This window comes from Nelumbo lutea, chromosome 3 (genome assembly GCF_056320005.1).
Source record: "Nelumbo lutea isolate HS-2025 chromosome 3, American lotus-T2T, whole genome shotgun sequence".
Lineage (NCBI taxonomy): Eukaryota > Viridiplantae > Streptophyta > Magnoliopsida > Proteales > Nelumbonaceae > Nelumbo > Nelumbo lutea.
Window position 1 is genome coordinate 116,482,347 of NC_142686.1, and position 27,218 is coordinate 116,509,564.

Below are 27,218 nucleotides of genomic sequence, written 5' to 3' on the forward strand. Positions count from 1 at the left end.
ACTCTCTTTCTTATATTTCTTTCTGGAGCCCTCAATTGAATTTCTGATAAATCAATGCATAGTAAATACACATAGAGAAAGAACAGAATAGGCGTGGACGGTGGAGAGTTTCTAATTCTTCACCTTCACATAGCCACTCCATTTGCAAATTAATTCAATGAGCTGAGCTTTCAGTTGAAATATATATTTCTTTCTCTACCTCTTCTTCTGGGTCGGATGATCGAGGACTCTGGTGTGGGTAGGAGTAGGGGTATCCATCACTCGATCACCGACACTTAGGAGCTGTGGAGATGACAATATTAATAGTCTATTACCTTGGTCTTAGGGACAGTTAGATGACGGCTGAACTCTAAGTCGCTGGATTGAATGAATATTAATTGCAGTTTGCTTTATCAAATTTAGTTGATATAAATAATGGGTAAAAATATTAAAACTGTCTTGACATTTCTGCTAAATACGGAAGCTTCCCCTCAGTTTTCAGATTGGTCGGCAGGTTGGGTGGTGTTGTCAATAAAAAAGACCTCCCCTCCATTATTATTATATATTGTTGAAAAATCCAATGTTGCCCCTTATGATATTTTGGCCATGACTAATGCCTAATGACCCAAAATCTTTGAAATAAAATAATCATGATTTTTAAAAATGAACCGGTGATAAAATCGGTCAGGGGTCTGGTTATCGGTTTTGACAAAAAATAAAAAAATGAAAAACAGTCAAAATCATCCGAACGATTAATTGACCAGTTCAGTGGTTTGCTGATCAAAATCAACGATTTTGAGGGAAAAATGATTTTGGAGGAAAATGGAATTGATTTTTAGTTTTTCCAATCCAACTGTCTGATCCGTTTAAGATTTTTTATCATTCCGATTTCTAAGAATAACCGAAAGATGGAAGTCATTTTTAACCTACCAGACAACTACTAGCTTGTATTCTAGTTTCTCTGTTTTGCACCTCTCTACTCCAATCCATTATGGGTAGTTGATACCATAAAATGACAAAATACTTGTAAGGTTATATTTGGAAGTACTTATGTTAAAAATAAATGTGTACTCAAATAATTGCTTATTTATATTTGGTATCTAACTAACTTTTAACTTTTTCAAGTGAAAATATTTTTTTTTATATTGAGGGTTTGATAGTTATTTTTTCTAATAAATACTTAAATATTTATTACTATTTTGTCTTTCAATTTCATTAATATCTTACGAAAGCACTTTAGCTCTTTTTCGCATGGGTTTAGACAAGGCATGAGGCAAAGGATGTGTAGCTTATCCTTGCCGTGTGCAAACCGTGTGACCGTATGAGCACCAGGCTTGTACTGACCAAAGCCAAACTCGAATGACAAATATCCGGGAACCAGCCTATAAAGACCTAGTGGACAAATCAAGGCAAAAACCATTTTTGTGGAAAGCAAATCTGGTATCACAAGCAGGAAGATCAACAATGATACAAGTTGTAGCTCAGTCTCTACCTATGTATCAAATGTCTTCAATTTGTTGCCTAAAAGCACCATTGAAGAGATGGAGAAACTTCAAACAAGTTTTTGGCGGAAGGGCAATGCTAGAACAAAGGCTTTCCACACAATAGGTTAAGATAAATTTTGTCATCCTATTGATAAAAAAAAAACAAATGTCATCCTAAAAGGGAGGGTATCTGTGCTTCAGAAAACCAAATTCCATGTTCCCACTTCAAGGTATGACTTCATATGGAAAATTAGGGACAGAAGCCAAGTCTCCATTTGCGATAATTTCCCACATTAATTAAGGGTGGATATCCTCAACAGGCCGAGGGATCTCAGCACTGTCATACTTCATTAAAAGTTAAAAGACCTAATTTTCTCTATAAAATCAGCCTATACATGTTCAACAAGAGATTTGTCATCATTATCGTCGTCAGAGATGCTACCCTATATCTATATATATATAGAGAGAGAAGTATTTGCAAGCTGAAAGTTCCTTTTAGATATCAGATCCTTACATGGAGGCTCCATTGGGATGGCATCCCCACGAATGACAAAATGAATTTTTTTTGGAGGAGGACGACAAAATTTGTCTAGTGTGTAATATGGAAATTGAAACAACCTATCGCCTCTTTTATGCTTGTGCATATATGGAATTGTCATTTCTCAGAAGGTTGCATGACAATACAACAGCCGGCCCTATATGGGTTATAATAAAGAATATTGTAAATGCATATATCATAAGGCCCCATATGCATAGGATTGTAACAACTCCATAGAGCAGGAGCTAATGTCGATGGCTCTTTTGTGCAATCATGAATAACTAATCCAACCAGAGTAATATATAGCAGAAGCAGGACGTTGGGTAAAAGTAAAACATCCCTGCATCCAAGGCTGACTGAGTCTACAGGAAGCAAAGAAAAACAATGTCAAAGAGATAACAGTCTTCTATGATGCACCATTAATTGTGCAAATTTTGGACAATAATTCTACTGATCAAATATCAACTAGCTACAAAAGCATATAAGAGGGGAATAAATCTACTATATCAATATCAACTTGCCCCTCAATGGATTTCATGTATCATCTTTTAAAGCATAGTATGAGGTTTTGTTGGGGTCAGTGACTAGAAGCTATAAAGCTCAGGGGTCTTCGTCATTGACTGCATAGTATTGGGGGGGGGTTTGTGATTTATCCATATAAAAATAGATTTCAATGGATGTAAAGGTGTAAATAGATCTAATTCGAATCAAATTAGGCAAACCCAAATTCATATTTGATTCAAAAATTGATATCTGATAGATATTGAAACTCAATATTGTCCAAATTTGATTTCGACTAAATATTCGAATATTCGATTTGATTCGAATTCATCCAATTAATTATTTTATGTAATGTAAAATAAATATTTTATTTATAAGAAATAGGGAAATTGCCCAAAACTCACCATGAGTTATCAACATTTTTCTTAAACTCACCACAACTTTTCAAAATGTCTAAAACTCACAATGTTAGTAAGTTTTTATTTTCCAAAACTCACCTTCCGTTAGTGCACCATTAATGCTTCTTAACAGAAGTGTCTATGTCAGCATAAATAACAATTTTCATGATCAAAATACCCTTGAATGGTGAGTTAGAGGAAAAGTGGTCTTTTTCAGTTTTCAATTTCCTTTTTTTTTGCATTTTTAATGTTTTGTTATAATTTCCAATGTTTTTTTTATAATTTCTGTTTTTTTACATTTTTATATTTTCTACAATCTATAAATTTTCCTGTATTTCTGTTATTTATTTACAATGTCTGTGTTTTTCTATAATTTTTGGTGTTTTTTCTACAATTTTTATTTTCTGGTTTTGTTTTTCAATTTCTACAATCTATGTTTTTATGTATTTTATATTTAAAAATATTTGTTGAACTTTTCCTTTTTTTATGTCTAAATATTAAAATGGTAATATATTAACACCCATTAATTTATTTTGTATATATTTTATATTTTTTATGAAGTTTAAAATGGTAATATATTAATGCCCGTTAGTTTGTTTAACGTCAAGTTAGTGACATGGTGAGTTTTAGACATTTTGAAAAGTTGTGGTGAGTTTAAGAGAAATTCTGAAGACTCATGGTGAATTTTAGATAATTTCTCAAAAAATATATAAATATAAAATTATTTATATAATTTAAGTATTATATATATATTATATAAAATATCTAATTACTTTATATATATATATATATATAAAATTAAATAATTAATCAAATTCAGATATTTATCGAATTTCGAATTCAAAATTCAGAGTTAATATCGCGCGTTGACACTCTAGATGGATGTTTATTTTTTATCAGTATTTGGCTGACACACAGGAATCCATCATGTGCTTATATCCTAACAACTTGATCCCCAAGCAAACATCTATATATACAAATGCAATTCAATAGTTAGCTGGATTAAAAAATTGGCAAGTTGGCAAATTTAGGGCACGTCAGAGGCTGTACATAACTACATATACAATACAAATACATCAATGAAACAACGATGGTTCTACCGCCCACAGTTTTTCTCCAAATTGATTAGTATATTTTTTACATGTTTTGACGAGAGAGAGAACCGAAAGTTGGGATCTGCTGCTCCCATGTCGCACCGCTGCGTGTAACGGGCTACGGAGAGCGATGCGACTTGCGAGAAGAGCAGAAGATCCGGGTTCACCCCGTCGGCTCTAGCCTCTAACGGCAGGCTAATAACCAGAGCTCACATCACATCTATATATCTTCTCTCCACGACGCATGCGCTTCATTTTGACTTTGCAGCTTTTAAAATCATTTTAATGGCGCATGACCCACATCAGTACAGTAGTACTACTCTAATTATAAAGCCTCAATTCATATGACTATGAGCTTGTTTCATATATAATTCATTAAAAACTAGGCCTTTGAGAAGTTTATATCTTACGGCTATGGCTTTACTCAGCAGCTGCACTAAGTTAAACTAGCTATTGTTGTAAAAGAACCAACTGAAGGCCCGATAAATTCTGAGTAGGGGAAAACGGAATCTTCCATTATCCGTTCATTAATTCTTTGACTTGTGATACTCGAGTACATCTGTAGTACTGCTTGCTCCCCACGGAAACTCCTACAAAGCACCCTATATATATAATTTCTTTGATAAGCACATATAAATATTTGGGTTGAATAAAAAGAAGAATAAGTACCAAGAATTTAAACAGGAAGCCGAAGAAATCAGGAAAGGTGTCAACCCCCCAGATTCCGCAATTCCATCAAGGTACACTCTTTTAGCAGAGTAGCTTGCATTAGGAAAATAAAAGAAAATGTACATCTTAGAGGATTGGCAACAGTCAACCATTATGTTTATGGTCGTTTTGTTTTTTTCAGTGATTTCTGCTGGTATTAAATGGTGACTTTGTAATGCTAATGTGGAAGGCGAAATTGCAGAGTAATGAATGATAGAGGTCTCTGTTTTTCTTAATTGAAAATGATGTCCAATTGTCCTGTCCTCTACTTTTCTCTTTAATTGTCAGATTCTAGCAATCTGATAATTCTAATTTCCATCTTTTCATTGTTTTCACTGATCTTGTTGTTTGTGAAGGTTTGTATCACCATATTCTCCTAAAAAGTTGCAGCAGCAGATATTTGTTTCTGCAATTCGTACTCTTAGACTTTCAGGTGCCAAGATGCACCGGTTCTTTTCTCTGGTGTCGTTAGTTACTTGAGTAAAGATTGATTGTTTTTTTATTTTTCTTCGTTTTGGTGTGGAATCATCATTTATAAGAAGAGAACTCAAATTATAGTGTTTTGCAGTTATATGATTTGGCTAGGTTCCGTTATTCCAAGCTGAGAAATAGCAGAACATAGAATAGAAGCGAGTGCTGGCAACATGGATGATGAAGAGAGGAGGGGAGATACAAATACAAACCAAGAGGCCGCCGTTGCGATGAATCACCACCCACCTCAGACAGGAAATGGTGGAGATGAAAAACAAGATTTGAAGAAGAAGAAGAAGAAGAAGAAAAAGAAAGGAGAAGAAGATGAGAGGAGTGAGAAGAAGAGCATCCCATACTACAAATTGTTCTCCTTTGCGGATGGCACAGACATGGGAATGATGGTGGTGGGCACAATATCTGGAATTGCAAATGGGGTGTCCATGCCCCTCGTCATCCTACTGTTTGGCCAGTTGATCGATTCTTTTGGACACACCCAGGGCACCAACAATGTGGTTCATGAAATTTCCAAGGTATGTACTATGTACTAGGTATGTATTACTACATTCTAATTAATTAAAGCCTATTTAATTAAAAGAATTAATTCTAATACCATATTTTTTCTGCATCATAGTTTTCCCACCCAAACAATATATATATATAGCCTATATTGCACTGATGTGTCAGTGTTTTACCTTGAAACAGGAACATATATATCAATCAAGCTCTTATAAACAAATTGAGTAGTTCTTTAAAAAAAAAATTAAAACAGATTCAGTTTTACCGAGTGTTGGTGAGCCAATTGGTCCAACCATTTGAACTGGCCGGGCCATACAACAGTACTGATTCAAACATGGAGACATGAGAGTATGTGTCACATGAAAATCTCATCGTCCTTCATTTATCTTTCCACTATTGTAAGCGTAAATTGTCTTCGTTGAAATAAATCAAATATGTTTAATTTCTCTGCAACCAAATATAATTTCTTCTTATTTCTTCACTTGGGAATGCTTAAGCTCAGATGGGCTCAATCAGTAACAACTTTTCTTTTCTGATTATTATATATTATGTTCAGGTTTGTCTCAAACTGATCTACTTGGCTGCGGGAACCGCTGTAGCAGCATTCTTGCGTAAGTTCATCTCTCCACTCCTCTTTCTCTTAGGACAGGGTAAAACGATAAATCATTAAAATAGAAAAAAATGAAAATTAATGTTTTTAGTTGATGGTAAGTTGGCAACCTCAACCAACCTGAATGGACATTAGAAATGCAAACAGATGGCGGTGGTATGGTCAATTATAATTTTAACTAGTTCAATTATAATTTTGTAGTTTTAATTTTAACCAGTTAATCGAATATAAAAATCAATTTGAAAGGAAAATGGCCAATTATACAAAGAATAATCAAAATGGTCAATCCAGAATGTCATCAGATAGGGGACCCACTGGGGTGTGGTTATATTTTCAATCCTATTGTCCATATCAGTCACATACTCCCACCTATATATGTTGGTGATTCCACAGTTAATGTTTCAAAGCTTAAACATTTTAAAATTACCAACAAAAATGGGCTTACTTTCAAATGTGGTAAAATGTTTTGGACTGAACAATTTCCATTGTAATTTAGTGAAACTATGAAATATTCTACATATATTTTTGTAGTTTTTATTAGGGTTATTAACTAAAACATTCGCTGCAGTTTCATAGATTTACTAAGACCTATCTTATAGTTTGTATTTTACTAAAATATCTACTATAATTTGCTTAATTAATCTTCTATGTAAAGAATTGTTTGTGTTGCTATTTGAAAATGATCAAGTGATGACCTAAACCAAATAAAAAAAAAATGTTTAAGGGCATGGGCCAATGTTTATTCCCAAATTACCCTTGATATGTCATACCAAACTTTGAGAAAGAATCAATGTTTAGTTTCCAAATTTACCTAACAATTAATGTTTGGTTTCAACACAATGAAGAAGAAGAAAGAGAACAATGCATGGTCTTCAATCTTTTCATCTATAATAGTGTATCCTCCTCCTTGAACAAAGAAAATAACTGATGGAATAAAATGATTATCCACATTTTATTAGGGTCAAGAATGACATTTTCATTTGTATTTTCTTTTCATTACACTAGAATAAAGAAACGTGCTATAAGTGTAAAAATGAAGAGAGGGACATAAGTTATGGTTATATAATCAAATTTAACTTTTATACTTAACAACTTTTGTTTTAACAAAAGCTTGATTAAATCAGTTGCATATTATAAATAAATATATAACATACTATATATATTTAAGCTGGTTTTTTTCTAGATTAACTGAAAACTGAATCGATCATTCGGTTATCAAAAATACCGTACTGATCGGTTCGGTTAACCGTTTTTTTAATATTTTTTTGGTTTTTCGGTTCGGTTTTTTATGAGCACCCTCGCCCGAGTTGCAGCTCTACCATGGAATGGCTGTGGTACAGTATCTGTATGTCAACAGGTAGAACTATCACTGAGAGAAAACTTTTATTATTTGCAGAGGTGGCTTGTTGGATGATCACAGGGGAGAGACAGGCTGCACGGATACGGAGTTTATACCTGAAAACGATATTGAGGCAAGATATCGGTTTCTTTGATAGAGAAGCAAACCCAGGAGAAGTTGTTGGAAGGATGTCCGGTGACACTGTTCTGATTCAAGACGCCATCGGTGAGAAGGTAGACCTCTTAGAGTAGTTAGCGAATTTCTTTTCCTAACATTTTCACCATTTATATACTTGATTTAGGTTAAGAAATATTAATTGAACGGAAAATTCATTTCCTCACTCTCTTCCTTGTCAATGCATGTTGCAGGTTGGCAAGTTTATACAGTTGATGTCGACATTCGTGGGTGGCTTCGTGGTAGCATTCGCCAAAGGCTGGCTTCTCACCCTTGTCATGTTATCTTCCATTCCTCTTCTTGTAGTCGCTGGTGCAGCCATGTCCATTGTTATAGGGAAGATGACATCCCGTGGACAAACTGCTTACTCACAGGCAGCAATAGTTGTGGAACAGACACTCAGCTCTATCAGAACGGTATGCGCTCAGCTCGCAAATTTCGACTTTTCTCCTCTCAAAGTGAAACTGATGTTCATTAATATATATATATATATATATATATATATATATATATTTAATTGTAAAACTTTCTTTCTTTTATGACTATATACGTACAGGTCGCCTCATTTACTGGAGAGAAGGAAGCTATAACTAAATATAACAAGTCACTAAGGACTGCATATAAATCCGGTGTTCTTGAGGGTTTGGCTGTTGGGTTAGGCCTTGGTGCTGTCTTTTTCATCATATACTGCGGTTATGCTTTGGCAGTTTGGTATGGTGGAAAGCTGATACTTGATAAAGGCTATACAGGGGGGCGAGTTGTTAATGTAATTGTTGCTGTCTTGTCTGGTGCCTTGTAAGTTGCAAATTTCTTCTTCTTTTGCTTGGATGGTTTTCCCCCCACTTCTGATATCAAATTATTAATCCAATAATGCAAGAAAACTTGAAGATGTCTGCTCATTGTTTCTACATATATACATATATACATGTTTGTAGTCTCCAAGTCTATGGCATTTGCATAGTATGATTTTGATTGTTTATGCTTTATTAAGGTTTTCTTTCATTATCCAATTCCTTCTGCATTCCAGGTCCTTAGGTCAGGCATCTCCATGCATGAGCGCATTTTCTGCAGGGCAAGCAGCAGCATTCAAGATGCTTGAGACAATCAAGAGAAAGCCAGAGATAGACTCCTATGACAACAAGGGGAAGCTTCTGAATGATATTCGTGGAGATATCGAATTGAGGGATGTTTACTTCAGTTATCCGGCTAGACCAACTGAGCAGATATTTAGTGGGTTTTCTCTTTCCGTTCACAGTGGCACAACTGCAGCTTTGGTTGGACAGAGTGGAAGTGGAAAGTCGACAGTGATCAATCTGATAGAGAGATTTTATGATCCTCAAGCTGGTCAAATTCTCATTGATGGAATAAATCTCAAGGAGTTTCAGCTTAAATGGATTAGGGGCAAAATCGGGCTCGTTAGCCAGGAACCGGTACTGTTTGCTTCTAGTATTAAAGACAATATAACCTATGGGAAGGACGGTGCTGCTCTTGAAGAGATCAGATCTGCAGTCGAACTTGCCAATGCTGACAAATTCATAGATAAACTTCCTCAGGTATTAATTTTGGAATACTTTGGTTACTTTGATCTCTATTTAATTGCCATTCTAACATTGTTGTAATCAATTTGAAGAAATAATACTTCTTTTACATTTTATTGTTATTATACTGTGTTCATTTTTTCCATTCAGGGACTGGAAACTTTGGTTGGTGAGAATGGAGTTCAGCTGTCTGGAGGCCAGAAGCAAAGAGTTGCTATAGCGAGAGCAATTCTAAAAGAACCACGAATCCTACTCCTAGATGAAGCAACAAGTGCACTTGATTCAGAATCTGAGCGAATTGTGCAAGAGGCATTGGACAGGTTTATGGTCAACAGAACTACCATCATCGTTGCTCATCGCTTGATTACAGTTAGGAATGCTGATATGATTGCTGTCATTCATCAAGGAAAGATTGTAGAACAAGGTATTTTTAATATGTAGATTCATTAATTCCTACCATACCAGGTGAGCTTTCCCAGTAGAGTCAATTTCATGGATTCTATTTTGTTCTGTAGTCATATAAGAATTTCTTAGGCATGAGGGTTACCTACTAATTTACTAAATTGATTTTATCAATGTATGGGAAAATAGCTTTACATCGATTAATAGTTGTCAATTGATCAGGCTCTCATTCTGAGTTGCTCAAGGATCCCAATGGAGTATACTGCCATCTAACACAGTTGCAAGAAGTGAACCAAGATTCAGAACATCAAGCACTAAATGTAGAGCCAGACATTATAGTGGATTCTCAGAGGCATTCAAGCAGTCGTATTTCCCTATTACGCTCCATAAGTAGGGGATCATCGGGGGTTGGAAACAGCAGCCGCCATTCGTTCTCAGCCTCATTTGGTCTACCCAATGGATTTAATATCCAAGACACTGCAGTAATAGAATCCCATACCCCACTTCCACCACCTTCTCAACAGCCAGTGACAGTCCCACTCTGGCGCCTTGCCTATCTGAATAAGCCAGAGATCCCAGTCCTAGTACTTGGAGTGATATCAGCAGGAGTCAGTGGTGCAATACTTCCAGTTTATGGGATATTCATCTCTAGTGTAATAAAGACATTCTTTATGCAGTCAAGTGAACTTAAGAAGGACTCACACTTTTGGGCTATCATGTTTGTTATCCTTGGCCTGGTATCATTACTGGCATTTCCATCAAGGACATACTTCTTTTCAGTAGCTGGTTGTAAGTTAATAGAAAGGGTCCGATCAATGTGCTTCAAAAAGGTGGTTTACATGGAGGTTGGTTGGTTTGATGACCCCGATCACATGAGTGGTGCCATTGGTGCAAGGCTTTCTGCAGATGCAGCAACCGTGCGGGGTCTGGTAGGGGATTCCCTTGCCCTGCTCGTGCAGAATGCTGCAACAGCAATTGTGGGTTTGGTCATTGCTTTCCAAGCAAACTGGCAGTTGTCTCTTATAATCCTTGCTTTGCTGCCTCTAATAGGTCTTAGTGGATTGGCCCAATTTGAGTTCGTCAAAGGATTTAGTGCAGATGCAAAGGTTTGATCTAGACTCGTGTTGATTCATTATATTTTTAATGCATTTAGAAGGAAAAAATGCATATCAGAGTGCACAAAGTTAACAAAATATGTAAAAATAAGTCCATATGAGGCCTTTTAGTGACTATTTTTCAAACTAAACCTGTATCCTCCTTGGTTTATGTTGAACATGATGTAAAAATTAATGTTGCAGATGATGTATGAAGAAGCAAGCCAAGTTGCTAAAGATGCTGTTGGGAGCATTAGAACAGTTGCTTCTTTTTGTGCAGAAGAGAAGGTGATGCAACTGTACAAAAAGAAATGTGAAGGCCCATTGAAAACAGGGATGAGGCAAGGGTTGGTAAGTGGGGTTGGTTTTGGGCTGTCCTTTTTCTTCCTGTACTGTGTTTATGCAACCAGTTTCTATGCTGGAGCACGGCTTGTTCAGGATGGAAAAACAACACCTTGGAATGTTTTCCGTGTAAGTATCCCATCCATCCACATTCATGATGTAAATTATTCTAGTCCTTTGAGATGAGTTCCTGGTTTTGATTTTCTTTATTGCAAATCTCCTGCTCTGCAGGTTTTCTTTGCACTCTTCATGATAGCCGTTGGAATCTCTCAATCTAGTTCTTTTGCACCTGATTTCACCAAAGCCAAGTCTTCTACTGCTTCCATTTTTGGAATTCTTGACCAGAAGTCCAAGATAGACCCAAGTGATGACTCTGGATTAATTTTAGAAAATGTGAAGGGAGAACTTGAACTTTCACATGTCAGTTTTAATTACCCAACAAGGCCTGACATTCAAATTTTTCAAGACCTTTGCTTGGCCATCCATTCCAACAAGGTAATTGTTATCAACATTTTAGAATCTATTAATTCAAATGATCATACTGTACTAATAATCTGAATCTCTTGTCCATCAGACAGTCGCTCTGGTTGGAGAAAGTGGATGTGGGAAATCAACAGTGGTATCATTGTTGCAGAGATTTTATGATCCTAGTTCAGGCCACATTACTCTAGATGGAATAGATATTCAGAAGTTTAAGCTGAAGTGGTTGAGGCAGCAGATGGGCTTGGTGAGTCAAGAACCTGTCTTATTCAATGACACCATCCGAGCCAACATTACATATGGAAAGGAAGGAAATGCTACAGAAGCTGAGATTATATCTGCAGCTGAACTGGCAAATGCCCACAAGTTCATTAGTGGATTGCAACATGTCGGTACACTGTAACACTTAACTGTGCTCAATTCATCATTTCTCTGAAACAAAAGAAATAATTAGTTTGTTTATCTGTCAAAACTAATACAGGGGTATGATACAATAGTAGGAGAGAGAGGAGTCCAATTGTCAGGTGGGCAAAAGCAGCGTGTGGCAATTGCACGTGCCATAGTGAAGGGGCCAAAGATCTTACTACTTGATGAAGCAACAAGTGCAATTGATGCTGAATCTGAGAGAGTGGTCCAAGTTGCATTGGACCAAGTCATAGTGGATCGAACCACAGTTGTAGTGGCTCACAGATTATCCACAATTAAGAATGCAGATTTGATTGCAGTGATCAAGAATGGAGTCATTGCTGAGAAAGGGAAGCATGAAACATTAGTCAATATCAAAGATGGTGTTTATGCGTCTTTGGCTGCAATTTACATGGCTGCTGCTAATGAGTCATCTACATGAGTTTCTAGTTATGATTCTTCATTAGTGTTAAGAATGCAGATTTTATTTGCTTTTTCTTTTTATTATTTTAGGATGTAAAATTAGAGGGTGAATCTTTGTGGTCTACAATCTCTATTATATCTATACCTGGCCAATCAATATAAATATATGAGGGAGAAAACTTTCCAGGGACATTTTTGTGGTACGAATTAAAACAAGTTCTACATTAACACCAAACAAGTTACTTGCGTGTTGTGACATTGCAATTTGCAAGTTGCATTTCACCCTACTACAAGTTGCGCTTGATGCTATACATGTTATGGGGCTCATGTATCAACATGTGGACATAAAAGTGTATCCTTTTTGTTGAAGATTAATTAGTCTTATGATGTTTTTCTGAGTAGATGTTTTATGTTAGTTGTTAGATAGGAGGTGGGAACCACAGTAGTTATGTGAGTCCAAATTTTATTATGTTTTTGAGTGTTATATATGCTGTTTTATGTTTTGCCACTCTATAAGGGCATGATTGTCTTTGTACTGTTCTATTATTTTAGTATAAATAATAAGTGAAGGGGGCGGCCAGATTATTGCTCTCTTTTCTTTTCAACTTCTCTTCTTCTCCTTCTCTCCTCCTCCTCTCTTCTTCTCTTCTACTTTTCTTTTATATTTTTTAATTCAGCAGATTTCTACTTGGTATCAGAGCATCGGCTAGGGTTTCTTGATGCATTCTCATGCAGCCCTAGATCAGCCGACTGCATGAAGTAGTAAATGGCTGATTGATCTACTATAGATTGCCCAATTCTTGGAGTTTTTGGTGGGATCTAGACATCAGGAAGGTGATCTACTGTTCGGCATCAAAATCAGGAAGAACTGGAGTACGGGGAAGAGTCCCAGAAAAGTTGGACTCTTTGTTTTTTATTTGATCTTGGGTGCCCAGGTATTGTTAGTTTTCTTTTGATTTTCTGAAGAGGGCGGTTTGGTTTCTGGAATTTTCTGGGCCTCTCGGAGTGATCGATTCACTTTTCTCTCTATTGGGAGGTGTGGGGAGGAGAGAGATTTCCCTCCAACTAGGGTTTTCTTCTTCCAGAAGGGTTGGTTTCTGTGTGTGTGATATTAAATTATTTTTTGAAGGTCTCCAATCTATTTTTTTCTTACTGTTGAACTGTTTGAAGTAAGATGAAGAATTGGAATACCGAGAAGAAATCTATCGGTACTGTGGGACTGGGTGTTGGAGGTAGTAGTGATATTTTTTGGTCTAGGATCGTTACTACAGTAAAACTTGATGGTACAAATTATTCAAAGTGGGCACAATCAGCTAAGATGGCTATTGGCGCCTGTGGAAAATTAGGGTATCTCACTAGGGAGGAGAAGAAACCTGATACAGACTCTTCCCGATGGGTGTAGGAGAATTACATGGTAATGTCCTGGCTATGTAATTCTATGCTATCTCATATTGCAAAAAAATTCCTATGGGCTAATACTGCTAAGGAGATTTGGGATGGAGTGACTGAAACCTACTCTCATAAGCAAAATGAAGCCAGAGCCTATCAGTTAAGAAATCAGGTGATAAGTATGAAACAGGGAGAAACCTCTTGTTGTATATTTCTCCATGCTGAAAAACCCTATGGCAGGAAATAGATCACTTAGAAACTGTGGTATGCGAAAGTGTAAATGATGCAACAACTTATCATAGACTGGTAGAGAGGAATAGGGTTTTTGAGTCTTGGCAGGGCTGAACCCTGAATTTGACATTGCTAGGCAGCATATTCTTTCTAGGGAGGGTGTCACACTCTCTCAGGCCTATACTTTTGTCTCTGGAAAGGAGAGTCGGAGGAATGTAATGCTGAGACAACCTAGGATTGACCAGTCGGCTATGGTTGGTACAACAAAACCTAAGCCAAATGGAGACAGGGGGAGTAGTGAGACTAGAAGGGAAGATAAGAAGGACTTGGTGTGTGATTATTGCAAGAAGTCTAAGCATACCAGGGACACTTGTTGGAAGCTTCATCCAAATTTTATGCTTGCTCAGATAAGAAACAAGAAGGTAAATGCAAATATAACCACTACAGGAGACTCTTCAACCCCTCTCTCCCAAACTGATTAGGAATCCATTTAAGTAGCAGCAGTGAGAACAAAATTGGAGAGGTTTGGACAGCTTATGAGTAAGAAAGATTCACCCAGCTCTATCCTTCCAAATGGATAGCATAATGCAGGAGCCAACTACACCACTTCCTTTGCACATACAGGTAGTTCATATGCAACTGCAAATCTTGCATCCATTCAGGTAAGGAGGGACCTCCATGGATTATGGACTCAGGAGCATTTGAGCATATGACTAATGCCCCTACCATTTTCAGTTCCTATCAGTTGTGCTCTGGTAGAGATAGAGTCTCTACAGCAGATGGTTCACATATGCCCATTGCTGGGAAGGGGATAGTTAGAGTGACCAATGATATAACTCTGTCTTCTGTTTTACATGTCCCTAGAGTTCATACCAACCTACTGTTTGTTAGTTCTTTGACAAAAAAATTGAATTGTTCTGTGACCTCTCTTACTGGTAATTGTGTTTAGTAGGATCTGGAGTCAAAGAAGATGATTAGGAATGGTCGTGAGGTGAATGGAGTCTACCTTCTGGATGAGATTTCGAGACATCAGGGCCATCATGTTAGCAGCAACAGTAGTAGTGGGTCAGAGTCAATGAACCAGATTATGCTTTGGCACAATCGCTTGGGACATCTTTCTTTTAGTTCCTTGAAATTTCTTTTCCCAAAGTTGTTTGAGTCTGTTCAGTTATCTACTTTGGAGTGTGAGAGTTGTTAGTTAGGAAAGCATTGTAGAAAGTCTTTTAAACCAATTAATAAAAGAAGTACTTCTGCTTTTAATATTGTTCACACTGATGAATGGGGGCCATATCAAATTCCTTCCATGGAAGGATTCCGTTACTTTCTCTTGTTTGTGGATGATTATACACGATATTCTTAGATATATTTGATGAGATCACGTGATGAGTTTCCAAACTTAGTACGACAGTTCCACCAGATGGTTCTCACACAATTTGGAGTGAGAACTAAGGCTTTTAGATCAGATAATGCTAGAGAGTACTTTGAGAAGGACCTGACCACGTATCTCTTAGAACATGATGTAGTTCATCAGAGTAGTTGTGCATATACATCGCAACAGAATGGAGTTGCTGAAAGGAAAAACAGACACATTGTGGAGGTGGCAAGGAGTCTTATGGTGTGTGCTTCAGTTCTTGTGCAATTCTGGGGAGATGCAGTTTTTACAGCCATACATTTAATTAACTGTGTTCCTTTACGGACTTTGGGGTTTAAGGTGCCATTTAGCCTTCTTTTTCCAGATGGAGAGATATTTCATATACCTCTGAGGGTTTTGGGTTGTGTTTCTTTTGTTCACATTCTTGGCCCTCATCGCAAGAAATTGGATCCTAAGGCCAAGAAATGTGTTTTTCTTGGGTATGCTCAGAACCAAAAGGGGTATTGCTGTTATGACCCAGTGTCGAGGAGCAGATTTGTCACTATGGATGTTACATTTTTTGAATTCACATTCTTCTTCTTGAGTGGTTCTCCTCAGGGGGAGAGTTTTGGGGAGGAGAACTCACAATCTGTTCCTCTTCCTGTTTCTGTGGTGCCTCCATCAGTTCAGCCAGCACCTACACCTCCAGTTTCATTACCTAAGCCACTACAGGCAGCCTCACAGAAATATCAATGCCGGCAGATGATGGTTGACTCCACACATCCTCAACCCACACCACTCTCTGTCAGTCCTTCTGAAACTCCAGATTCGACAGATATAGTTCCAGGTATTCCTCTTAAGCCTGAGCTTGTTATGTTTTCTAATGATAATGTTTCTATCCCTAACACTATTGTTGCAACTGATCCCACTGACCTTGATCTTCCCATTGCACTTCGTAAGGGGAAGAGAAAGTGTACAGCCCACTGCATTTCACACCATCTTTCCTGTAGTGCTTTATCACCCTCCTACCGTGCTTTTCTTTCTTCCTTGGATTCTGTGTCTATACCTAGGAATGTTATTGAGGCTCTCTCCAAACCTGAGTGGAAAACAACCATGCAAGATGAGATGGATGCTTTGGTAAAAAACCAAACTTGGGAAATAGTTGATCTCCCCCCAGACAAGGAGACAGTCGGATGTAGATGGGTATTCACATTGAAGTATAAGGCCGATGGCAAGATAGAGAGGTACAAGGCAAGGTTGGTAGCAAAAGGGTATACTCAGACCTATGGTGTTGATTATCTAGAAACCTTTGCACCAGTAGATAAGATGAGTTCAGTTCGTATCCTTTTATCTCTAGCAACCACCTATTCATGGCCCTTGCTCCAACTTGATGTAAAAAATGCTTTCCTCAATGGTGATTTACAAGATGAGGTATATATAGACATTCCAATAGGCTTTTATGAAAATGTTGGTAAAGGAAAGGTGTGCAGACTCAGAAAATCTCTATATGGACTGAAACAGTCACTTAGGGCTTGGTTTGACAGGTTTAGAGGGGCACTCATCCGTTTTGGATACACACAGACATAGTCTGATCACACCCTCTTTGTGAAGAGGAGAGATGCTCTGGTGTCAATTCTGATTGTGTATGTGGATGATATAGTGGTGATAGGAAATGATCTAGAGGAGATTGATGATCTCAAAAAATCATTGCAGCAAGAATTTGAAATCAAAGATCTTGGTGAGATCAAATACTTCTTAGGGATTGAAGTTGCAAGATCCAAGCACGGGATCTTCATTTCACAGAGAAAGTATGTACTTGACCTACTGCGAGAGACTGGGAAGCTGGGGACAAAACCAGCAGACACTCCTATTGATCCAAATCACAGAATTAATGGTGTGGATGGTGATTTGGTAAAGGATGTGGGGAGATATCAAAGAATGGTGGGTCGACTGCTGTATTTGTGTATGACACGACCAGATATTTCTTATGTTGTCGATATTGTGAGTTAGTACATGCATGCACCTCGAGTTCAGCACTGGGAAGCTATTGAGAGAATACTTGCATATCTAAAAAAGCACCCTGGCAAAGGCATTCTTTTCTCAAATCATGAGAATCTGAAGCTAGAATCCTCTACAGATGCAGATTGGGCAGGATACTTAGATGACAAGAGGTCTACATCAGGAGTGTGTACCTTTATAGGTGGAAACTTGATCTCTTGGAAGAGTAAGAAGCAAGCAGTTGTGGCAAGGTCAAGTGTAGAGGCTGAGTATAGATCCATGGCTCATGGTGTCTCAAAACTTATTTGGGTTAGATCTCTTTTGAGTGAGATTGGGGTGAAAGCAAAGGAACCTATGATGTTATACTGTGACAATCAGGCTGCAATCAATATTGCCCACAATCCAATTCAGCATGATAGGACAAAACACATTGAAGTTGATAGACACTTTATAAGAGAAAGGGTAACAACCGGAGAAGTTCATTTGCCTTATGTCTCTTCAGAGTTGCAGCTGGCTGATGTTCTCACTAAAGGGGCGGCAAAGAACAAGCTTGAACATGATCTACGCAAGTTGGGAATGTGTGACATTTACTCCCAACTTGAGGGGGAGTGTTGAAGGTTAATTAGTTTTATGATGTTTTTCTAAGTAGATGTTTTATGTTAGTTGTTAGATAGGAGGTGGGGACCATAGTAGTTATGTGAGTCCAAATTTTATTATGTTTTTGAGTGTTATATATGTTGTTTTATGTTTTGCCGCCTATAAGGGCATAGTTGTGTTTGTACTGTTCTATTATTTTAGTATAAATAATAAGTGAAGGGGGCGGCTAGATTATTGCACTCTTTTCTTTATAACTTCTCTTCTTCTCTTCTTCTCCTTCTCTCTTCAAGAAACTACTTTTCTTTTATATTTTTTTAATTCAACAGATTTCTACTCTTTTATGAGCTCCATTTGTTTGCAATGCAAATCTAAACCGGATGCAAAACTTGCACCTGGTTCAGATTTACATTTTTTTTAACTACTAGTGGTGGGCATGTGCATTGCACATACAAGTTTGTCATTGTAAATGAAGTCCCACTAAAATACATCTATCTCTATTTCACTTGCCCTAATAGTAATGTGGCTGATCCAAGCCCTGCATTGGATAAATGTTTTAGGAATAATAAATATTAATTGGAAGATGGGAATGTGACACATCTCACTTGGTAACATGAAGGTCCCAAAGGGATAACTTTCATTGATGAAGGCCAACAGTATAGGTGGTTGAGAGCGATTTTGGGCTGGTCACATTTAATGGGCCACATGTGTGAAGGAGAAGAACACAAATAAGCAGACTTACCAGCTAATCGAATAGCAGAAAAAGCAGAGGAAATAGCCGAGGATATGAGCTCACGAATCTTATCTTCAATCAAATTTCCCTGTGCATCTAGTTTGTGAGCTGATGAGGATGATGCAGTATCAGTTGGAGTTGGTTCAACTGAGGCTTGATAAGCCTTATGTTGTCCTTTCTTGGGGGGCTTGACTAGGCATTCCACAATAATGTGTCCCTGTTGTTTGTAGTAGGTGCAGAAATTTTTCTTCTTACAATGGGATGCCACATGTTCATATTCCTTGCATTCATAACATTGCATCTTCGAGATATCCCTCTTCCCCTTCTGTTTGGTGGCCAAGAAGGCAGTATCCATTTCATGTTCATTCTTCTGATCAAGTGTAGACTAAGTGAGGAGATGAGTTTCCTCCCTTAATAACTCACCAAGTATATATCAAGATCTGGTATAGGCTCTCTACTGAGTATACTAGAGTGTAGGGTTTCATAATCAGATCTTAGATGCATAAAAAAATGCATAGTCTTTCTCTTACTGAGATGTTTCTTTATAGTTTTCACACAACAGTCTATAGAGAGATCCCCAAAGTGAGTCAATTCATATTCATTCCAAAAGTTCACAAACCCAGCATAGTATTCCTGAAGCTGCTTCTCCCCTTAAACACAAGAGAAAATATCAACTTCAATTTGATATTGCCTAGACATATTCGATTGTTGTTAAACCTTTTCAAGGTATTCGAACATGTCATGGGCAGATTTGAGTCCCCTCATCGAAATACTGACATCTATAGTAACATCCATAATTTTGGAAGAAAAGAATTGAATAAGTACTTATTATGTAAGCACTTAAAAAAGCTGGAAATTTGGGTTTAAAAAACAAGTGCTTATTTTTAAATAAGAACTTATTTCAGGCTTATTTTCCAAACACCAATAAGTGCTTAATGGTGTAGTCCTGACTCAAATAAGCACTTATTTTTAAGCACTCCCAAATTAAACATGGCCTAAAGTAATCATGATTCATGAATCTTGGTCTCAAATGCTTGAAGAAATCAAAGAAGTCGAAGGTCTCTCCCTGAACGTCTATTGCCAAAGAAGGTCTTCTTGAAGCTTTAGAAAAGTATCTCTCGATTAAGCACTGTTACTCAGGTTGTTGAATTCCAGCAGGTTTCAGATATGAACCTAAGCTACCATCTGTGGAATGCGTATGTCAACCTCTTAAATGCCATTGCAACATGATTTTTGACAATCCAAGTGAAGGTTAGAAAGGAAGCTCCGTTAATCCCAGATGAGTTGCCATTTAAGTCAAGATGTAAAAGGAATTCCATCTCCAGCATTCAAATCTGCCTCTTCTTGTACAAAATAAGCTTGATCTAGCATGATTTGAAGACATGTGATTTAACTGTGAATTGCTTCAAAAAAGCCACCGATCTAACACCTAGTCGAGCTAATTGAAATTTATGACATTGAAGAACTAGAGCTTCTCTCAGATCTGGAATGGGTGGACGAACTATGCATTAATTTCTGTAATTTCTATTAGTTTTTTACTGTTTCAATGTATTTTTATAATTCCTATTGTTTCTGCAATTCTGTTGTTTTTTTTTTTTCCATGTTTTTCTACAATTACGATGATTTTTTCTATAATTTCTGCCTTTTATGCTTTTCATAATTTCTATTATTTATCTTCATAAAAGTTAACATTATATCTATGATAAAGCCAAATACATGTAATATGAGATCTGTCCATACTCCATACACAAAAAGAAAAACTCATGAAGTACAGTTAGAGGTGATGAATTTTGCCCCTGATACTATTTCCAACTCATAAATGTGCCCCTCACCACAATACTTAAAAGAAAGAAACAACAAAATGAAGCCTCAATTATTACTGTAGCATTATCATCCAAATACATGAATCAGAGACAATACCTACTTATGTAGAAACTAAATAAATAGAAGTTTTCAATCACCACAGAGAGAGCTTTATTTGTTCATGCATTAGCTAATGGAGATAAAAAATTCATGAAGGAAAGCAAAACAGCTGTCTTCCTTAAATATACAACCTCCTTGGCACTCTGAATTAGGACTGTTCCATTTGTCTCAGTTGCAAATGTATCAACACCGATAGAAAACACGGCATTCTACAAAGAGACCATCAAGTAGAGTTTTGTCAAACAGGAGACAAAATTTGTAAAATTCACCAGCAACCAGATTCAACAAAAACTAAATTCTACACAACCAATAGACCAAGAATAGTGAAGCGAGCCAAGCTTGAAGCCTTGATCCTGAAGAAAACACTCTACCAGTGAGCAGTGAGTGAACCAATTCGAACCAAACACAAGGTATGTACATCTTCTTCTTCTTTCCTCTCTGTGTTTGACACCAAAACAGGGGCTGCACACCATTAAGCAGGGACTCCACATTTTCACCTTTTTAAAGTTCCCCCCTCCTTTTCGATACAAAAACAGGAGCTCTGCTCGTATTCTTTATTTATATTAACTGCTGTTTTGAATGTAAATGCAAATTCACTAAATCAGAAACCATTTCTGTGGATTGGTAGTTGGGGGAAAGACCTGATTACGCAGTTTATATTATTTGTTATTCAGTGTTAATCTTGTGAACTGTGATAGTTACAGGGTTTATTGTGGATTCACGTTCAATTAGAACACTTGTGGAGTTGCTTAGTTATTTTATTTTCCTTTTTTTTTTTTTTTTTGCATGAAACTGCTTGGCCATTGAAGAAGACTCTGTAAACACTATAAACTGGTAAGGAGAAAAATAAAGATGAAGCAAGCTTTTTTCCTCTCAAAGAAAGATGAAGCAATTAAAGGAGGAGATAAATAGGTTGTCATTGTCATCTACAAATAAAGGGAGTTACAATAAGGTTGAAGGATACACTTCCTTGCAGGTAATGAGGTGGGCTTAACAGCACTCGTCTTCAAACCAATGTTCTAATTGCAAACCTCTCTAGTAGATTTAATACTTGGAACTTACCTATGTTCATGGCTAATAATCCCTCAACTCGGAGATGTAGAACTGAAAGTTGGACTTGGAAAGGAGCTTTGGGAGTGAGGCCTCTCAAAAACCTTCCTCAAACTCTTTTGTCGAGTGAGACTTGGGAAACTATCATGCCTTCTTTTTTGTGGCTGGTGCGCCTTGACAAAATAGATTGCTTTGACGATGACTTAGATCTTCCATGAAGATGCTTAACAAGCAAATCCTTAGTAGGAGTTGTTTTACTTGGAATATCCACGGATTTTCCTTGATTCAAGACCATAAAGAAGTCATTTGAAAATAATATCTTTTGAAGTTGATACAGAAGATGAATGCCAATAAAGAATGAAACATCCTTTTCGGAGTCCGGATCTCCTGTAATGTGACAGATCAGCATCACACAATTAGCACTCTACAGGTGGAGTGCCAGTGTAATTCATCGATTTTTGGGAGAATGACAGTTCAGCCCACCTTAGAATTTTTAACCCCACCATACAAATGGAATGAATCTCGAGACTATGGGGTTTACCGCCATTTCTTTTTAAGAAACCAAATCTAAGTAAAAATTTCTAGCCCATGTTCTCTGTTTTTGCTATGAGAATGCTTTTGCAAAGCGTTAAAAATGGAATAGGAAGAAGGAGATGCCTAAGTCCACTCAAGACGCAACAATGATGATCTAGACAAGTTTGGGAGCTTATTTTCTCCATTGTTTTGGAGCACTGCAAGCACTTTGAGAGATAGACTTAGCCAAATACAAAAGCCTCTTTTTGTAAACCCATCAGAAAATTAAAGCACATGATGGGAGGCTCTTTTTGTTGTAGAGAGAAATGGAGAAAGGAAACATGCAATGATGTAAATAAACAATAAATTTTGTTGTTTGCCCTTTGTTGTAAATTAGAAACAAATTTTACTTTGTTTTTCCTTTGTTGTAGAAAGAGAGTTTAGAGAAATCGTCCCCATAAGTCATAACCATTAGTGAAGGAGAAAAAGATTTTTTCTCCTTTTTGTTTTAATGTTTTTAATATTTTAAAAAAATAAAAAGCAAAGAAACGGAAGTTCTCCCACTATCCGTTAATCAGTTCACACGTGTAAGAGTTTAATGGTGTGAGGCTAACCTAGCACATTATGATAGGATATGAAGGAAATCGGGACTCCCCTTTTAGTGAGTTCCATGGTGTATGCTATACATATATTTTGCAAATTTATTAGGGAAAATTTCTGATCAGTACCCTTTACTTTGGCTCAAGTGACAATTTGGTCCCCAAACTTTAAAATGTGATAATTCAGTACCTAAATTTTCAAAATGCGACAATCCGATACCTATCATTAACAGTTCATTAAAGTTCAGGGACCAAATGATCACTAGAGCCAAAGTACATGGTACTGATTGGGAATTTTCCCAATTTATTACATTGACGGTTTTGGAAATGAGAAATCAGTCTATTCGACCACATTCCAATTGTTTACCATTCAGCTCTTTGCATGACACGTTTGAAATCAATTTATTAATGGAATGACAACAATGGAAAAAAAAAATATAAAGATGATAGGTAAATTTGGAAAATAAAATCAGCACCATTCTCATTTTTATAAAAGTTGTGTATATATATGCCTAACTTGTTGTAAAATTTATACTTTTTGTATTCCAAACAAATGATGCAGAATTTGGACCACCTTTTTCCTACTTTCTTCATTCTCTTTCATATAAAGTGGAAACTACACAAAGTTGAAGCCTTTCACTATACAGAAAAAAGAGTCAACAACAAAATCCAGGACTGGAAAGGGCTCTATCTAATTAAATCTGTCAGTTCAGCACTTCCTATATTCACAATGTCTTGCTTCCTTCCTTTTGCCTCAATCCCTCTGTGACGCAGTAACAAAGTCTGAGAGGAAATTTTGGTAGAACTAAGGCTATGTTTGGTTTGAAGGAAAATGTAGGAAAAGGAAAGAAAAGATGGGGAAACCTTTAATTTACAATCTTTGTATTGATTTTCTTGTCTTTCCCTTCCTTTCCTTACCTTTTCCTTCAAACCAAAGATAGGGTAAAAGGAAAATGACAGGAAAGTTCATTGGGGTAAGCTGGTCCCAAATGTGTTTTAGTGAGGAGAGAGGTTTAGGATTCCGAAACATTGGGTGTTTTAACCTAGCCCTTGGCAAGACAGGCTTGGTGACTTCTGCAATCTATGGTCCAAGATTCTTAGAGGAATGTACTTTCCCAATGATAGCTTCCTCCACTTAAAAAAATAGTCCAATTTGGCCAAAAGAGGTTTGGTTACCCCCACCCTTTGCCCTGTGTGTGAAGAAAATGAAGAAGATCTAAACCATCTCTTATTCTAGTGTCCTCTCTCCATGGCTTCGTGGTTCGACCATCTTGCGAATTTTCGGTTTTTGGACAGTGATAGAGGCTCAGCCTTTCAAAAGTTCAAAAACTTAGCCTATGATTAATTCTGACATGCAAATGGCTGACAGATCTAGTTTATTTTTGCGCAAATGGCTTGGATATTATGGAAAAATAGGAATGATGTTGTCTTCAATGGCTTCTGCAAGACACCTGATTGTATTATTCGAGATGTCAACAGGTTAACAGAGGAGATATTGACTCAAAGGGAGGAGAGGCTGAATAGCCCAGCCTTGACTAGTAGCACGAGGAGCGCGACCCACGAACGTTTTGAGGAACAGGATCAGCTCCTCACACTTGAGCGCCTCATATGTACATTAACATCTCCCGTGAATAATAACTTATAAGTATAATATGTATGAGAGGAGCATATCCGATCTCATGTTTTGATATAATAAAGGTGGATGGCAGGTGCAATTACATTCTTCTGGGACTGAAGCTTGCTGCGCAAAAAGATGCGGCTTATCTTCGAGTTGAATCAGACAACGCAACTCTGATGAACATTTTGAATGCAGAAAGAGATCCTGATGCTGATATTCGAACTATTATTTATTAATTAGTGATATTCAACAGTTTCAAAGTTGTTTCACTGGTATCTTACTTGGAAGCATGTTAGTTAACATAGCATCGGTCTCCTATGCTCACTTTTTGGCTAGTAAATCATGTAATGGTGGAGTTTGGTTTTCTTTCCCAGGAGAACTCTTGTAATCTGTAGTAGTTGGGCCATCTCCCCTTGCTAGTAATTAATTTCGTTTTTACCAAATAAAATCTACTCCTCCCAAACAAACAACTTTCTTTCTATTTTCATTTTCTCTCGTATTAATTGAGGGCCACGTCATTTTACTTCCGAAGCAATTATATCAACGCTTGAAAAACAATACAAAACAAAAGTATTAAAAAAGAGACCGGATCTGCTACTCATATCTGGCTCCTCACAAGCGCCTCACGGGTACATCCTATCATTTATTGGGAATATCTCCCGCACTTATTAGTTATTATTCACGGGAGATGTTCCCCATGCACGGTGGATGTGCCTGTGAGGCGCCCATTTGTGAGGAGCAAAATCCCGTCACATTAAAAAACGCATTCCATGCATCATCCTTCTCAAAGCAATTACATCAATAGTATTAGCATCATTATCATCATCACAACATCAACAACAATAATAATAATAAGCCATTCTTTATCCAAGTGATGACTAAGCAATTCAACTATTTAAATCACATTGGCCAACCCATGAAGATAGTTAGATAATAAAAATTTTAAATAGAAATAAATATAAAAATACAAAAATGTAAAAAAAGAAGACACATTTATTATATTTTTTATTAATTAAATTAAAAACAAGTGTAATAAACAATAATTATTTTTATTGATGATGAAAATGAAATACATAATCTAAAACTAACCAAAAATGAAATTATTTTCTTGTTTAGTAGAGGCCACTAGTTCAACTTTTGGATCAAATATGTCAATCTTTAATGTCATAATTAACTAATAAAAATTAATAGAATATAAAAAACACAAAAATAAAAGAAATACATAAATTTTACAAAAAAAATGGGCACATGTATAATTTCCTATATTAAACAAAAAATAAGTGTAAATAACAATATTATTTTTACACACAAAAATAAAAATAAAAGTACAGAAAAAATTGAACACATCAACTCCATATTTACACTATTACTAAAAATATAAGCGAGATTGTGAAACTTTCTTTTGACTAAAATACCTATTTTTTGAATTTAATCCTTATTTAATTGTGAGGTTTAAAATGTAGTTTCAACTACAATTTTCACCTCATTCAATTCCCTCTCTTTAAATCTTACATTTTTTATAAATGAACAAAAAAAATATATACACTAAGAAGATAAAACATTACAAAAAGAAGAATCCAACCAAGTGGGTAGGCCTGTCAATGATACCCAAAACTTTCAGCCCAATGTGAGGTGCTTATGTAATCAGATTCAAATTTTGCAATCTAAATCTGACTAATAGCAAATATATATCTATCTATCTATCTATATATATATATATATATATATATAAATAAAATACATGAACTTTATATAAAATTTTTGATATATTATTCCTATCATTATCATCAACTATAATTGCCATGTACAAAGCATGTGCGCACTTATTAGTAATAATAAAAGAGTTTGCCAATCAAGTGGCATTCATCACAATTCATGGGGTGCTTTGATTGGTCAAACCGTAAAGTTTTTCAATCTTTTGTAAAATTCCATTCACTCACGAGATTAGGTATATGTTCCCTCTTTTTTTTTTATATTATTGTTTTTGTTCTATCTTCTTTTTTTTTTTTTTCCTACTACCTAATTAATCACCATACTCTACATCTCCCTTAATTTTCTTGTTTTTGGTTTGAAAGAAAAGTTAGGGAAACCCAATACAATTTGACTACATTTCCCTTCATTTTCCTACTTTTTCTTTCAAAACAAACACAGCCTAAGACTCTTCCTATTTCCTAGGGATACAAGTTAGGTAGGTTGGACTGAGATTGGATTCAGTGCTCACAAAGGCCGTGTTCACACCATTCTCATAGCCTTTTATAGTCGTGCATTGAGAATTTGTCTGTACTTATATGCTTTTTTATGGGAAACATTTTCCAATGCAAGGTTGTAGGGGACTATGTAAACAATGTGAGCACGATCTTGTGAGGACCGAATCCGGTTTCAATTGGACTAGGTTTAAAGTCAACCCAAACCCAACCTTAAGGCTCTGTTTGGTTTGTGGGAAGATTTAGGTGGGATGGGATGGGAAAGTGTAAAAATTGGACTTTCTAGTGTTTGGTTTTATATATGGGAAAATAATAGGAAAAACACATCATGACTTGGTTCTTCGCCAAAAGAAGAAGAAGAAGGTGAGGGAGGAAAATGAGAAGAATAGGAAGAAGAAGAAGGTGAGGGAGAAGAGAGAAGAGGAAGATGGAGGGAGAGACAGAGAACAGGGAAGGTAGCAGGGTAGCAAATCGACATTGCCTGGTTCTCTTGCCACCGCCACCTCTTCAGATCGCCGC

General features: G+C 36.6%; 1 protein-coding gene and 1 long non-coding RNA gene across 6 annotated transcripts; one reads left to right on the plus strand and one right to left on the minus strand.

The window, feature by feature from the left end:
• Positions 1 to 4,420: 4,420 nt before the first annotated feature.
• Positions 4,421 to 12,688, plus strand: LOC148867908 (ABC transporter B family member 4-like). 5 transcript variants are annotated; one of them, XM_088975134.1, is made up of 15 exons: positions 4,421 to 4,734; positions 4,845 to 4,921; positions 5,059 to 5,135; positions 5,271 to 5,703; positions 6,246 to 6,300; positions 7,696 to 7,871; positions 8,007 to 8,228; positions 8,369 to 8,607; positions 8,840 to 9,365; positions 9,501 to 9,774; positions 9,975 to 10,858; positions 11,051 to 11,317; positions 11,420 to 11,683; positions 11,763 to 12,056; positions 12,150 to 12,688. In XM_088975134.1, the coding sequence occupies exons 4-15, from the start codon at positions 5,347 to 5,349 to the stop codon at positions 12,513 to 12,515; spliced, it is 3,924 nt and encodes a 1,307-aa protein (XP_088831260.1). In that variant the 5' UTR covers positions 4,421 to 4,734; positions 4,845 to 4,921; positions 5,059 to 5,135; positions 5,271 to 5,346; the 3' UTR covers positions 12,516 to 12,688. The 5 variants fall into 5 exon arrangements, with proteins under 5 accessions (XP_088831260.1, XP_088831259.1, XP_088831262.1 ...); XM_088975133.1 differs by lacking the exon at positions 5,059 to 5,135; XM_088975136.1 differs by lacking the exon at positions 5,059 to 5,135 and having other exon boundaries at positions 4,845 to 4,905.
• Positions 12,689 to 20,850: 8,162 nt separating this feature from the next.
• LOC148867909 (uncharacterized) lies at positions 20,851 to 22,030 on the minus strand. The gene is made up of 2 exons (XR_016109180.1): positions 21,778 to 22,030; positions 20,851 to 20,924 (listed from the first exon to the last, which is right to left on the minus strand). It is a non-coding gene; the product is annotated as an uncharacterized LOC148867909 (long non-coding RNA).
• Positions 22,031 to 27,218: the final 5,188 nt, after the last annotated feature.